The sequence below is a fragment of the Saccopteryx bilineata genome, chromosome 1 (genome assembly GCF_036850765.1).
Source record: "Saccopteryx bilineata isolate mSacBil1 chromosome 1, mSacBil1_pri_phased_curated, whole genome shotgun sequence".
NCBI classification, from domain to species: domain Eukaryota; kingdom Metazoa; phylum Chordata; class Mammalia; order Chiroptera; family Emballonuridae; genus Saccopteryx; species Saccopteryx bilineata.
Window position 1 is genome coordinate 246,420,017 of NC_089490.1, and position 12,757 is coordinate 246,432,773.

The 12,757-nt window shown below is 42.2% G+C and overlaps 1 protein-coding gene and 1 non-coding gene across 2 annotated transcripts in view; one reads left to right on the forward strand and one right to left on the reverse strand.

Moving 5' to 3' along the window:
• The window catches only part of OXCT1 (3-oxoacid CoA-transferase 1), a 145,520-nt gene that overhangs the window by 25,633 nt on the left and 107,130 nt on the right, over positions 1-12,757 (reverse strand). Inside the window, exon 14 of the mRNA XM_066240380.1 lies at positions 1,856-1,945. Coding sequence (XP_066096477.1) covers positions 1,856-1,945 — 90 coding nt within the window. The remainder of the gene's footprint in view (positions 1-1,855; positions 1,946-12,757) is intronic.
• Positions 10,883-10,958, forward strand: TRNAA-UGC (transfer RNA alanine (anticodon UGC)). Its single transcript has one exon. It is a non-coding gene; the product is annotated as a tRNA-Ala (tRNA).

A 12,757-nucleotide genomic window follows, 5' to 3' on the forward strand; every position in this document is an offset into this window, starting at 1 on the left:
GTGTTCCACTGTTCACTCTCCACTGTCTACTAAGCAATTTATGATAATTCCATATTTATAACAGTTGTTTTTTGGGTTTTTTTTTACAACAGAAGCGCTTCATGGCACATGGCACTCTGTAACAGAACTTCCCCCACGGGAAGCAAGTCGGGTGCTAATCTTCCAGCTCCGTCACCTCCCACCGTGCTGCACCACTGAGTGAAAACGCCACACCACCACTGCCCCTCAAAACAGCAGGTCTCAGGTAAAAACAAGTAGATTTCGCTTTAAAACTAAGAATTATAAAGAATAAAGAGGAATGGACAAAGGATGTAGACAATGAAGAGGGTGCACCCAATGGCAACTTTTCAAATCATCAGAAGCCATGGATTCAGGTCAGAAGGCAGTTAAGCTAGGCTGGTTCAAAGATACTGAGTTGCGAACTAGAGAGAAAGTTATATAGAGAGCTCTACAGTTAGACAACTGGGCTTCGATCTCAGTTCCACCAGTTACGTGACTTCAGGCGAATTACTTAACTTGTCTGAAGCTGTTTCTGAAACCATGAAAGATGCCTATGATCAAGTTCATGTGCTTGTACACACAAACACAAGTGCCTAGTGTAATGTTGGCACTCAGTAAGCTCAATAAATGGAAGCTACCATCATAACCACCACCATCACCACCATCATCACCACCACCATCATCACCACCCCCATCATCACCACCACCATCACCACCACCACCATCACCCTCATCATCACCACAACCACCATCACCACCCCCATTATCACTACCATCACCACCACTGCCCCCATCATCATCACCATCACCATCACCACCATCACCACCATCATCACCACCACCACCATCACACCACTATCATTATTATCAACTGTAAGCTCTATGAAATCAATAATTTTTGTCTACTTTTGGTCACTGCCAAACCCTAGCAGTGTTTAGCAATTAATAGTCACTCAATATATATTTGATAATTTGTTAAGATAAAAGTACAATACTTTTCAGAATCAAAATGCTAGCTATCACCAAGTCCACAATTTTTTAACACCTTCTAAAACTAGCACCTCACAGCCTTGGCAAGAGGCCATATTGTCCATATGAAAATATTGTTATTAAAAAACCATATTCTGGCCCTGGCCGGTTGGCTCAGTGGTAGAGCGTCGGCCTGGCCTGCAGGAGTTCTGGGTTCGATTACCGGCCAGGGCATACAGGAAAAGTGCCCATCTGCTTCTCCACCCCTCCCCCTCTCCTTCCTCTCTGTCTCTCTCTTCCCTTCTCACAGCCAAGGCTCCACTGGAGCAAAGTTGGCCCGGGCGCTGAGGATGGCTCTGTGGCCTCTGCCTCAAGTGCTAGAATGGCTCTGGTTGCAATAGAGCAACGCCCCAGATGGGCAGAGCACGCCCCCTGGTGGGCATGCCGGGTGGATCCCGGTGGGGCGCATGCGGACGCATGCGGGAGTCTGTCTGACTGTCTCCCCATTTCCAACTTCAGAAAAAAATAATAATAAAAAAAATAAAAAAACATATTCTGTTGTGGTTTTCATTTTTCAAACAGATAGCAACCACTATAGCATCTTTAAAACTGAATCAACACATCTGCTTTGACATCTTTTCACTGCTTTTGAAGACATTATAGCTTTTACTTTTAATGTGTATAAACGGCAAATGCTCTGATATTTGTGCTTCACTCAAAGTTAACCAACTGTGTAGCTAAATGGTAATAAATAGCTGCCTTTATTTGTAATCTTTCTCTCAAAATATAAATGCTACCAATTTGAATAAGCCAGAGAAAAACCCCCGTCATGACCGGGTATATAAAATTTTGGCATATCGTGCATCTCCAAAAGTTAAGACATTACCTTCGCAGAATGCTCCATGGTGACCACCACTTTGGTTTTCTCACTGGACACCAGATCCATAGCGCCTCCCATTCCTTTCACCATCTTCCCCTGCAAAACGGAAACAAATAACTAATTATCTGTCTTTCACTTCTTTAGAACAATCTTAACTTGCAAGAATAAGCCACTGGAATAATTGAGGAAAAAAATCATTGACCTTCATTGGTCAGTACTTGAAGATTTACAACCTCAATATTCTGTTATTCTATTATTCTATGGTTAAAGAATAACTTTAGGATAAATACTATGATGTCATTTTTAAAAATAATTTTATTTAGACTATTAATTTTAACGGGGTGACATTGGTCAACTAGAGCACGTAGAGAAAACATCTCCAGATCCTTCTGACATTCGGTTATGTTGTATACTCATCACCCAAAGACAAGTCATCCTCCTTTACCCTTCATTTGGTTTTCTTTATGCCCCTCCCTTCCCACCATTTCCTCCCTCTCCTCCCTTCCCTCCCTCCTGGGAACCACTGCACTCTTATCTATGTCCATGAGTCTCAATTTTGTGTCCCACCTATGTATGGAATCATACAGTTCTTAGTTTTTTCTGATTTACTTATTTCACTCATTATAATGTTATATGATGTCACTTTTATTAAGTGTGGCTAATATAGCAATAAGACAACCCGTAGATAAGAACAACCTTTAGAACCTTCACAGAATTCTGGCTGATTAGTATTATTATAATACGAGATTGAAATCCATATGCCCCTGACATCCATTTCTTTCATTTTACACACATAATCGGCACCACTGAATCTTCAATGACAGACTCTTTCTAAAGCACTCCCTGGAACTTTCTGCAGAATAAAATGCCATTTGGTAGTAGCCCGGAGCACTAACAGTGTTTTCCCAGCAATGATTAATTTTAAAAATGGTCTGTCATTCTAAAACTTAACATTTATCTTGCTTTTAGAAAAACAATCCAAAACAAAATGAAAAACACAAAGTTCATTCTCACATTCTTATTAATTATTACATTATTTTCCAATGAACTACTATAAACCTACTTTCGCCCCACCCAGTATTCCTGTCTGGCAGAAACAGAACGCAGGAGCAGAGTTCAAGTTCCCTTCAGCACTGCTGTTGTATTTTTGTTTATCTGTCCAGTCTTTGCATGTTCCCCACTCTCAATAATCCCCACTATCTCTTCCATCTCTTGGTCACAGAGTTTTGGAAAAAGCATATGTTTGCAGAGATAATGAAATAAATTCTTACTCAAGCATAGAGAGGAAAATGTCTTCTAACACTGAAACGTTCTTAAAATTTTATTTATTTTTCAATCCAAGTCCTCCTGCTACGTTGACGGTAAACTCTTCAGGGCTTCTGGCTCCTTTCCCATGTCTTAGCTATAAGGAGATTGGGCAATGCACTCACACCAGCTTTTAAAAACACAGTCCCAAATCCCCTAATTTCGGAAACATTTTAGAGGTCCATGCAACACGGCATGAACATAAATTAGATGTGTAGTGTGATGGAGAGAAACAAGTAGTCAGGATGCTTTCGTGGTGTGGAGTCCGGCTTTACGTGAGATGGGTCGCAACTGGCAAGGCGTGGGGGCGGGAAGCAGGAAAAGAATGGAAGGTACAAAATGAGTCTGTCTTCAGGCACGTAAGTTTGAAGTGAAGCACGACATCTATGTGGAAATGTGCACTTTCATATTTCTGCAAGCCATGCCTTCTTCCGTAATCAGCTGCAACTTTACTAAGTTAAGCACCAGGTCATAATATTTCTGCTGACAAACTGATATCTTATGGTATGAAATATGGAGGAAGTCAGAGATGAAAGCAATAAATGTCCAGCATAAACTGCAACACTAAAGATGTTTGAGATTTTTAAAGCATCAAAGGACATGAAAGCAAGTCCATTTCAGCAGTGTCAGCCTGCTGTGAGGACTATACCTGGCCGGTCTCAGCATCCACACAGCGTCCTTGGGCAGGCTCTCAGGGCAGAAGTGCCAAACACACCCTAGCAAACCAAGCTATTGTGTTTTTTAAGTCAACAAATGTATAAGAGTTGAATTAAGAAAAAGCATTTTTTGAATACAAATATACCACAGGCAAATTTTGTCCCCTGTGACACAATGATTATAGCTAAAAGCTTACAACAGCCTCAGACTCTGTTCAATTTAGGTGAGTCTGAATTACACATTTTAAATCACTGTCAATTATTTAAGATATATTGATAGAGCACTGACTGGGTACCAAGCACTGTGCTGGAAGAAGTAGCAAGAGCTCTAAAACATGATGAAAGAACCATTTTTTGTTTCTGTTTAAAAAAAAAATTCTGGGCCCTGACCGGTTGGCTCAGCGGTAGAGCGTCGGCCTAGCGTGCGGAGGACCCGGGTTCGATTCCCGGCCAGGGCACACAGGAGAAGCGCCCATTTGCTTCTCCACCCCTCCGCCACACTTTCCTCTCTGTCTCTCTCTCTCCCCCTCCCGCAGCCGAGGCTCCATTGGAGCAAGGATGGCCCGGGCGCTGGGGATGGCTCTGTGGCCTCTGCCTCAGGCACTAGAGTGGCTCTGGTCGCAACATGGCGACGCCCAGGATGGGCAGAGGATCGCCCCCTGGTGGGCAGAGCGTTGCCCCATGGTGGGCGTGCCGGGTGGATCCCGGTCGGGTGCATGCGGGAGTCTGTCTGACTGTCTCTCCCTGTTTCCAGCTTCAGAAAAATGAAAAAGAAAAAACAAAAAAACAAAAAAACAACAACAAAAAAATTCTGCTCGACTCAATGTAAATGAAAGCCTTCATTACTCAAAAAAGATTCAGGTGGTCTGATGCCTCATCCTCAAAGCACATGCTATAAATTGCAAAGGAGTGAAAAATATACAAGATTAGGTGCAGAACACCTGATGTCTATCCTCCTAACCTCCTGGGAGATGCTGGCAAAACACCAAATCTCTCTGAATCCGGGCTCATTGTCTGTAAGCCAGGAACAAGAGGATCTGCCTGACCGTAGAGCTGCTGTGAGGGCATGAGACAGCACAGAGAAAACTGTGGAGTGAATAAGGCTTATACATTTGTTGACTTAAATCTTCATCAGTCCCTTTGGTCTTCCTAACATCCACTATAAGCCTAACTCCGTAATAAGTGCTGGAGTTTGAGATCATCAAACCAGGATTCTTCTCCTTATAAACTTGGTTGTCGAGGGAGGGAAAGTATCCATGAGTAATTCAAGAGACTTGGACCAAATTTCCTTCCTCTTAAAGCAGCACACCCACCTGTCCTTCATTCCTGAGCCAGAGCTAAATGCCTTCTCCCTGAGTCCTTGTGCTATTCAGTATGCAAGTCAATTATAAGAAATTTCAACTGTTTCCTTTCCCTTTTTTCTGCATTATGAGTGCTTGGATGAATGAGTGGACAAGCACATTAAACTGACATAGCTATGTCCACGTTCTAAGAGAACACAGAAAATGCAGCTGTGATGGTGTCAGCAGGCTGGGGTGAGGGGGGACGACACACGAGGCTGGGGTTTCCCAGAGAGAGTGTTTAACAAAAGCGGTCTGCCCAATGGGAGAGAGAACAGCAGTGCCTTTCCATAGACAGCATTTCTAGTAAGCTACCAGGAAAGCTTTCAAATATTTCCCTATTATTTTCTGTCTGTTCATTGTATTGGGGAAAGAAAATAAAATACATATTTCCATCTAATTCTGATTGCCAAACAGTTTCTAAAAACAGAATCAATGACTAATGGGAAATAATTCTATCTATAGCAGCAGGAAAAAACAGGGTTATTAAGACATACTCTCCATACGAACAGCTATATGCCAACAAACAGCACAATCTGGATGGAATGGATAAATTCCTAGAAACATACAGTCTTACAAAACTGAATCACGCCCTGGCCGGTTGGCTCAGTGGTAGAGCATCGGCCTGGCGTGCAGAAGTCCTGGGTTCGATTCCCGGCCAGGGCACACAGGAGAAGCGCCCATCTGCTTCTCCACGCTTCCCCCTCTCCTTCCTCTCTATCTCTCTCTTCCCCTCCTGCAGCCAAGTCTCCATTGGAGCAAAGATGGCCCGGGCACTGGGGATGGCTCTGTGGCCTCTGCCTCAGGTGCTAGAGTGGCTCTGGTTGCAACATAGCGACGCCCCGGATGGGCAGAGCATTGCCCCCTGGTGGGCAGAGCATCGGCCCCTGGTGGGCGTGCCAGGTGGATCCCGGTTGGGCACATGCGGGAGTCTGTCTGACTGTCTCTCCCCGTTTCCAGCTTCAGAAAAAAAAAAAAACTGAATCACAAGAAACTAAAAATCTGAACAGACTAATTGCAACCACTGAAATTAAAACAATAAACAAAAAACTTCCAATAAACAAAAAACTTCCAACAAACAAAAGTCCCAGAATACACAGCTTCACAGGTGAATTTTACCAAATGTTTAAAGATGAATTAATACCTGTTCTTCTCAAATTATTCTAAAAAATCAAGAGAAGGGAAGATTCACAACCTCATTTTTTGAGGCCAGCATTATCCTAATTCTAAAAGCAGATAAAAGCACTACAAAAAATAAAATAAAATTATAGACCAATATCCCTGATGAACATAGATGTAAAAATCCTCAACGAAATATTAGCAAACAGGATCCAGCGATACATTAAAAAGATCATACATCATGATCATGTGGGATTTACTCTGGGTATGCAAGGTTGGTATACTATCCACAAATCAACAGGTGTGATATATGACATAAACAAAATAAAGGATAAAAACCACATGACTATATCAATAGATATAGAAATAGCATTTGATAAAATCCAGCACCCATGTATGTTAAAAATTTTCAGCCATGTGGGAACGAAAGGAACACATACCTCAACATAATAAAGGCCACATATGACAAACACACAGCCAACATCATACTCAACAGGAGAAAACTAAGAGCATTTCCTTTTAAGATCAGGGACAAGACAGGGATGTCTACTTACACCACTCTTATTCAACATAGTACTAGAACTCTTAGCCACAGCAATCAGACAAGAAGAAATAAAAGGCATCCAATTTGGAAAGGAAAAAGTAAAACTGTCATTATTTGCAGATGACATGATATTGTACATAAAGAACCCTAAAGATTCCACCCAAAACTACCAGAACTGATAAATTCATTAAATTAGCAGAATACAAAATAAATATCCAGGAATCAATTGCACTTTTTTTGTTGTTGTGCCACCTTAGTTGTTCATCAATTGCTTTCTCATATGTGCCTTGACCGGGGGCTCCAGCCAAGCCAGTGACCCCTTGCTCAAGCCAGTGACCTTGGGCTCAAGCCAGCAACCTTAAGCTTCAAATCAGTGACCTTTGGGCTCAAGCCAGTGACCATGGGGTCACGTCTATGATCCCACGCTCAAGCCAGTGACCCCACACTAAAGCTGGTGAGCCCTTGCTCAAGCCGATGAGCCTGCGCTCAAGCCGGTGACCTTGGGGTTTCGAACCTGGGTCCTTTGTGTCCCAGGATGATGCTCTATCCACTGCCCCACCGCCTGGTCAGGCATCAGTTGCATTTTTATACTCCAGTAATAAACTATCAGAAAGAAGAAAAAAATAATCCCATTTACAAATGCATTAAACAAACAAAGAATAAATTTAACCAAGGAGGTAAAAGATCTGTATTTGGAAAATTACAAGACACTGAAGAAAGCAATTGAGGTATCCCCTCACACCTGTCAGAATGGCTATCATCAATAAATCAACAGACAAGTATTGGTGAGGATGTGGAGGAAAGGGAGCCCTCTGGGAGTGTTGGTGGGAATACAGACTGGTGCAGCCATTGTGGAAAACAGTATAGAGGTTCCTCAAAATTTAAAAATGGTACTGCATCATAGCCCAGCAATTTCAATTCTGGGTATATATCTGAAGAAACTCAAAATACTAACTGGAAAGACTCTATGCACATCTGTGTTCATTGTGGTGTTACGTACAATAGCTAAGCTATGGAAGCAGCCTAAGTGCTCATCAAGGGACAAGTGAATTAAAAAGCTGTGGTATAATGGAATACTACTCAGTCATAAAAAAGAAAGAAATCTAACCATTTGTGACATCATGGATGGACCTAGAGGGTATTATAGTAAGTAAAATAAGTCAGTCAGAGAAAGGCAAAATGTTATATGATTTCATTTATATATGGAATCAAAAGAGCAATATAAGTGAATGGATAAAACAAAAACAGACTCATAGGTACAGAGAACAGACTGATGGGTGCCAGAGGGGAGACAGGTTGGGGGGCTGGGTGAAAAAGATGAAGGAGTTGAGAAGTACAGATTGGCAGTTACAGAATAGTTATGGGGATGCAATGTAGTGCATAGAAAAAATAGTCAATAATATTGCAATAAGTATGTATGGTGCCAGGTACTGGAAATACCGGGGGGACACTTTGTAAAGTACATGACTGTCTAATGACCATGCTGTACACTTGAAACTAATACAAAAGAATATCGAATGTCAACTGTAATTAAAAACATTTTTAACATTTAAAAAACCCCACATACTATTTAATAAAAGTGGGATATTCATCACCGTCTTTCAACCCAGGTTAGCAGGCATGCTTTTGGGACCCAACTATTTAAACTTCCCAGGATCTACTGCAGCGAGGGATGGCCATGTACCTGAGTTCTAGACAGTGGGAGAGAGCAGGGTCATACCTGTGATTTGCAGGCTCTGGCACATAAAATCCCCTCATACACAATTCTCAATCTTTTTTGCTTTCTGCAATCTAGACACTGATATCCAAGGCGACCTTGGAAAATCATTGAGTTCCTCTCAATCTTGGTCCTTAAATGACCATGTGTAACAGAGTCCACTTACTCGGGACAATATTGCATTGTTCAGTATCAGTGTGTGTGTGTGTGGGGGGGTATAGCATGCTATGCCCCCATAATTGAGGCTTACTGGTTACTGCAGCCAGCATGACTGGTATGATGATGTGGTACCAAATTAGTTTTATGGAGGGTGAGGACTCAGTGCAGAATTAAAACCAAATGGTACATCTATACAACACAGCAGGGTGCTGAGCAGGCCTCCCGAGGTGGATGCATGGAGGTGGATACACGTCAGATGTTGAGCGAGGCATGTGATTCACCTCTATCCATATGTCAAACACACGCCTTGGCCTGTCACACAGCTGAGATACTGACTTCTCCACCTCCATGTCCCTTCCTAAGATCCAACTTCCTATTCAACATGCAAAACAAGAAGCTGATAAAAGAGAGAGGGGTGAAGGAGCTAAAAATACAGCTTCAAATACATCACAAAAGGAAAAGTGGTATTTGGAGGAAAATAGGCCTATAATGAAGAGATCTGGGGCACGGCTGGAGCCCTGGCCCAGAGTGAGACGAAGTGTGGGTTTCTTTACAATCTCATCAGCAAACACACATTTCTGGAATGGTGCAGCTTTTGTTCTGAAATGCATTTTGCCTAGAATAATGGAGAGATGATTGCTCGATACTCATCATGGCCAAGTCATCTTTCTGCAGTAAAGTACTGACCCTGGTATGAAGTATGATATACAGAGACTACTACAACACCACCAAAACTAAAAAATGCTACATGTTCTATTATAACAGTTACACATCTTTTCTTAAAAAAAAATATTAAGTATTATCCTCAACTCAAAAATATTGACTCAGGTTTTGTTATAAACAGGGACTAAGATAAATGAATATAATTAGCTATCTTTTTTCTAGAAAAATAAAAGTTAAAATCATTATTTTAAATAGATTCTACTTCATTTGATCTTATTTCCTAATATCAGAATTTTAAAGAGAACAGACAGGTAATAACAATAACATTAAAAAAACTCAAAGCATCAAGCATCAAAGTACAAATATTTAATTGTACTCTCAAAGAAATAGTCATTTAAGTTCTAAATATGCTCTTTGGTTTTATATATATATATAAAAATATATATATATTATATATTTTTATATATATATATAATATATATATATATATATATGTGTGTTTTTTTTTAAGTGAGAGGAGGAGAGATAGAGAGACAGACTCCCGTATGTGCCCCAACCAGGATCCACCTGGCAACCCCTGTCTGGGGTCAACACTTGGACCAACTGAGCTGTGGGAAGGGAAAAGGGAGTGAAGAGGGGGAGGGAGGGACAAGAACAGATGGTTGCTTCTCCTGTGTGCCCAAACTGGGAATCAAACCCAGGACATCCATACTCCCGGCTGACGCTCTATCCACTGAGCCAACCGGCCAGGACCAGACCTTTGGTGAGCTTTTAAGGATTTAATACATTTGAACAGTTCTATGAAATGCTCTTTAAAACCAAACATAAAACATACCAAAAATCAGTCCTGCCATCACCTTTATCAATGGTATATAAATAATAATGGCTTTATAAAGTTTTTTTAACTTCTAAATATTTTGGTCTTCAGTAAGAAACTTATCTAGAAACAACTCTTAAAGCACTTTAAACTAATGTAATGCGCCTCCCTGGGAAATAATGATTGGAAGTAAACGGAAACATACCGGTACCTATGGAGTGATCTATTCATAAAACAAGGACTCACTCACTATTACACACCGAATATTAAGTATCCGCCTCAATCCAAATGTAAGCCTCTTGATTTCTGTCTCACTACCTCGTTATTTAAAAAATGCTCTAGGAAAGAAGGACCTCTCAACACATTCCTAGCTACAGTGTAGGAAAGAGACAAACTAGGAAACAACATCTGTTTAAACAGAGAGACAGGTCATAACTCACTTTATTAGGGAAAATCAAAGATATACAATTTGTCTTAGTTTATTCAGCAAAGTTATAGTGAAGTTACCACAGACTATTTCTTTTTTCCTGTTATATTTTGTATTCAAAACTAAAAAAAATGCAATTTCCCTTTCAGAGAGTAATCTTATTTTCCAGAAGATGTGACTTGATCATGTAAACTAAATAATAAGGTCCTGGAAATGTAATTAAAGTCTAATGCTAGGTAAGTTAACAAAATTGCTTACAACAAATATCATTTATCAAAATAATGTCGCCCTGGCCGGTTGGCTCAGCGGTAGAGCGTCGGCCTTGCGTGCGGAGGACCCGGGTTCGATTCCCGGCCAGGGCACATAGGAGAAGCGCCCATTTGCTTCTCCACCCCTCCGCCGCACTTTCCCTCTCTGTCTCTCTCTTCCCCTCCCGCAGCCAAGGCTCCATTGGAGCAAGGATGGCCCGGGCGCTGGGGATGGCTCTGTGGCCTCTGCCCCAGGCGCTAGAGTGGCTCTGGTCGCAACATGGCGACACCCAGGATGGGCAGAGCATCGCCCCCTGGTGGGCAGAGCATCGCCCCTGGTGGGCGCGCCGGGTGGATCCCGGTCGGGCGCATGCGGGAGTCTGTCTGACTGTCTCTCCCTGTTTCCAGCTTCAGAAAAATGAAAAAAAAATAAAAATAAAAAAAAAAATAATGTCGACTAGCCCTGGCCGGATGGCTTGGTTGGTTAGAGCATTGTTCCAAAGTGCAGAGGTTGCTGGTTCGATCCCGTCAGGTCTCATACAGAAACAGATTGATGTTCCCATCTCTCTCCTTTCTTTCCTCTCTCTCTCTCAAATCAATTAAAAAAAAAAAACTTAAAAAAAATTTTGTGAGCTAAAAAGAAGTAAAAAAAGCAGCACTTGGAAAAAGTCAGAATTTTATTTTAGGAAGTTCTGTCCTTGTTCTCCCAGGGACCCAGCTCCATCTCTGCTCCCCTCCCTCCAGGGTCGCCATGCGCCCTCCCCTCTGTAGCTCCTTTCAGTTGGTTTCTCAATGCACTGAAATCACTTTCTGCTTTGACCATACCATTAAAGTGACACCTACTCAATGAGGTCTCTCCCATTTAATTGTGTGATTCAGCAGACACTTTGTGAGTCTTTCTACTACATTCTATAGTTTTCCTCCAACTCATTGAAACTGTCCAGCCTGGGCTTCCATGGTACAGTCCCTCCCACCTGGAGGCTTTCAGCACCCCCCCCCCATCCGTTTCCCAGACCACGTTTGTGTGTGGGCCAACAGGGAAGCTCTATCCTGGGCCTCCTGTCTCCGATGGTGCCTAAAGCCACACTGCCCGCTCAGAGCTTCGCTCCGAGTTTCAGGTATTAACATCCAAAAGCTTCCCAGTCACCCTGCAGCACACTCTGTTCACTGCTTCCCAACATTGCACCTTCTTGTTCGTGGGCACATAGGTAGGCTACATTTTCCAGCCTTCCTTGAAGTTGGGGTTAGTCATATGAACAAGCTCTGGCCTATGGGAAGTGGGTGAAAGGGATACAGGACACAGCTGAAAGGTGAAACATGACAAAAATGATGCTCCATGCCCCCCCTCACCCCGCTTTCTGCAAACCACACATAGAAGATGGGACAGCCATGGGCTGGAAGGGGTCTCAGTCTCCGAATTACTGCACAGAGATGAACCGCTGGCTAGACAGGGACACCCACTTTGCTTCCGTGTCAGTGAGAAATAAAACTTTGATTATATTATGTTAATTATTAAATGGCTCAGCTCAGCGTGGTCCAAACCAAATTAAGCATCTTTATCAAGGCAAATCTCATCTAATCACTAATTTCCTATCTCGGTTAGTGGCCAATGATCCACCTCAAATTCCAAATAAAAAACTTCCTTGGCTGTTCCCTCTGTGTACAATCAATGAGTCATTCAATCACAAAGAGCTCTGATGTTCCCAATATTTCTTTTTCTTTTTTTTTTTTTTTAAGTAAGCAAGAGACAGACAGGAAGGAAGAGAGATAAGAAGCATCAGCTTGGAGTTGCAGCACCTTAGTTGTTCACTGATTTGCTTTCTCAGATGTGCCTTGACCAGGGGGTGGGGGGCAGCCAAGCCAGTGACCCCTTGGTCAAGCCAGCGACCTTGGACTCAAGGCAGTGACTTTGG